At 38.9% G+C, this 2,671-nt stretch overlaps 1 protein-coding gene across 1 annotated transcript in view; it reads right to left on the bottom strand.

Moving 5' to 3' along the window:
* The window catches only part of fbxo22 (F-box protein 22), a 9,342-nt gene that overhangs the window by 5,788 nt on the left and 883 nt on the right, over positions 1-2,671 (bottom strand). The window contains exons 2-4 of the mRNA XM_010773288.1: positions 1,679-1,811; positions 843-930; positions 185-286 (exon numbers count right to left, since the gene is read on the bottom strand). Of these exons, the coding sequence (XP_010771590.1) occupies positions 185-286; positions 843-930; positions 1,679-1,811 (323 nt within the window). The remainder of the gene's footprint in view (positions 1-184; positions 287-842; positions 931-1,678; positions 1,812-2,671) is intronic.

Here is a 2,671-nt window from a genome sequence, read left to right on the forward strand (position 1 = left end):
CTTACAGATAGCTACGTAGCCTTAGCCTACGTCCGTGCAGATATGTAGGCTTTCTTTGCAATAGTAAAAGGGTTAGTCTACCACGTTTAGGAACCGTTAAGCAGAACCGAAATTGTGTATTTTGTATGGGTACCGAGTTTCGGTTCCCAACCCTAATGAAAAGACAGAAAAGAGGAACACTCACTGACTATGCCCGGTGCGACCACACCCATGATGTCACAGCCTTTGGGGAAGAACCGGTTCACTTCTTCAAATGGGTCCAGACTGTGGCGCCTCATTTTGGCTTCTGAGTAGTGGAGAAAAAAATAAACATGTTTATTAGAAAGTTCATGATGATTCTTATCCTTTTTACTGTGTTGTATCTATATATATATATATATGTATATTCGAGTGAAAAGTTATACCACTGATTTAAATCCATGTATAAGGTATATTACACTACAGGTAACCATAGAAACCGGGAAATAAACTTAATCACTACTTATTGTGGCTATAAAGAAACTCCGAAAGAAACCTTTAATACATGCTGATTGACTTGGGATGTGCAATATGTATGCATTTTAGAATTCATATCATTGAGGTGAGGTTCTGGGGTTTTTCAGGGAATTAAGTATTTTCTGTAAAATATCCATCTTTGTGAACGATCTTGAACATAAGGCCCAAAGCTGTTAATAGTTGTTAAGCTGACCTCAGTTACAAATGTATCCATCTGTCAGATTTTAAACACATGTGCATAACACTTCTAGCATGTGAATGTGAGTAGAGAGAATTCTTCTATTTCTACAACATATCGTTAAATGAACACAATGTAATGAATTCCAACAGCACTGTCTAATACTAACGTTTATTTTGTCTGTAGCAATACGCTTGTCCATTGAAGGCCTCGCAGTCTACCAGAGCCAGCACCGTTTTGGGCAGGAGAAACACTTTCTGAAAAGAATCAGAAGGAAAGAGCATTTGTCAAAACGCAATACATCACCAACAACTTTCTTAAAGGGATAAAAACATTAGCACCTCCACTCAAGGACACATTTTCAGGTTTGCCAACAAAAGATAACAGAAGAGGTCATTTCTGGCTTAGTATCATTGCATGTTAAGCAAATCTTCAAAAACAATACTACCATATGAATGTGTATCATACAAACTATTATCTTTAACTTTGTAATGTGCCAATTATAGGTCTTCAGAATCAGTATATAATATTGATCCCAGGGGAATTTAGGTTTTGTCACAGTTGCTCCCATTCTAAAGACAGACACAATCATTTTAAGAAAAGAAAGAAGAAATATGTTATGAGAAAATGCTTTATAGTGCATCATTTAACACAAATACATATGAAATAGTACAAAAAAACCAGGCCCTTAAAGAAAATATATAAATATATATATCAGTGTTAATTCATATATGATGATAAACTGATCTCATGATTAATTGTGTCAAAATGTAATAATTGTAATATTTGTTGAAATTTGTTTACGAAGTACAAAAAAAGAATAGCAGTATTATTGCTAAAGTAACCAAAGTTGAACTGCTGCAGTGTAAAGAATTGCATTGTCAAGTCAGGATGGCACAGTTGAAAAACATGTATAAAAGAATGGTGAGTTATTGCTGCTGAGAAAGTGTGTCCCATGGTCAGTCTATTTTCGCTTTTAACGTCAAACAGCTGCTCATGACGTACCTCCACCTCCTCGGCCAGCATGTTGCAAAGAGCATGGTTCTTCGGGTTGGACGGTCCGCAGGCGGACACCCAGTCCAGCTGCTGCTGGGTCCTCAGCACCCTGCGGGCACAGTTCCTCCACAGCCTGCACACACTGAGGAGAACCATAGACAGAGTGAGGAGAGCCACACACACTGAGGAGAACCATAGACAGAGTGAGGAGAGCCACACACACACTGAGGAGAACCATAGACAGAGTGAGGAGAGCCACACACACACTGAGGAGAACCATAGACAGAGTGAGGAGAGCCACACACACTGAGGAGAACCATAGACAGAGTGAGGAGAGCACACACACACTGAGGAGAACCATAGACAGAGTGAGGAGAGCCACACACACACTGAGGAGAACCATAGACAGAGTGAGGAGAGCCACACACACTGAGGAGAACCATAGACAGAGTGAGGAGAGCCACACACCACTGAGGAGAACCATAGACAGAGTGAGGAGAGCCACACACACTGAGGAGAGCCACACACACTGAGGAGAACCATAGACAGAGTGAGGAGAGCCACACACACTGAGGAGAACAAAAGACAGAGTGAGGAGAGCTACACACACACTGAGGAGAACCATAGTGGTGTAAAGCAACTAAGTACATGTACTCAAGTACTTACCTGAGTACAATTTTGAGGGATTTGTACTTTGCTTGAGTATTACAATGTTTTGCAATCACAATTCAAAACGTAAAAAGTTTACTTTTACTATATTTATTTAATACCTTAAGTTACGTTATATATATATTTGGATTAATGATGAAAAATATAATCAGCACTTAAATCAGACTTTAGTTACACCTGGAGTAAATTCACAAGCTACCCTGCGGTATACAAAGTCATTAAAGCTAGCTGCACCGTTACCAGCTTTGATAACACTTGAATGCATCAAAATTAAAACATTATATATATATATATATATATATTTAATTCGGAAATGGGCCAATCCGCATAATT

Source organism: Notothenia coriiceps, unplaced genomic scaffold (genome assembly GCF_000735185.1).
Source record: "Notothenia coriiceps isolate Sejong01 unplaced genomic scaffold, NC01 NC01_scaffold00000339, whole genome shotgun sequence".
In the NCBI taxonomy this organism is placed as follows: domain Eukaryota; kingdom Metazoa; phylum Chordata; class Actinopteri; order Perciformes; family Nototheniidae; genus Notothenia; species Notothenia coriiceps.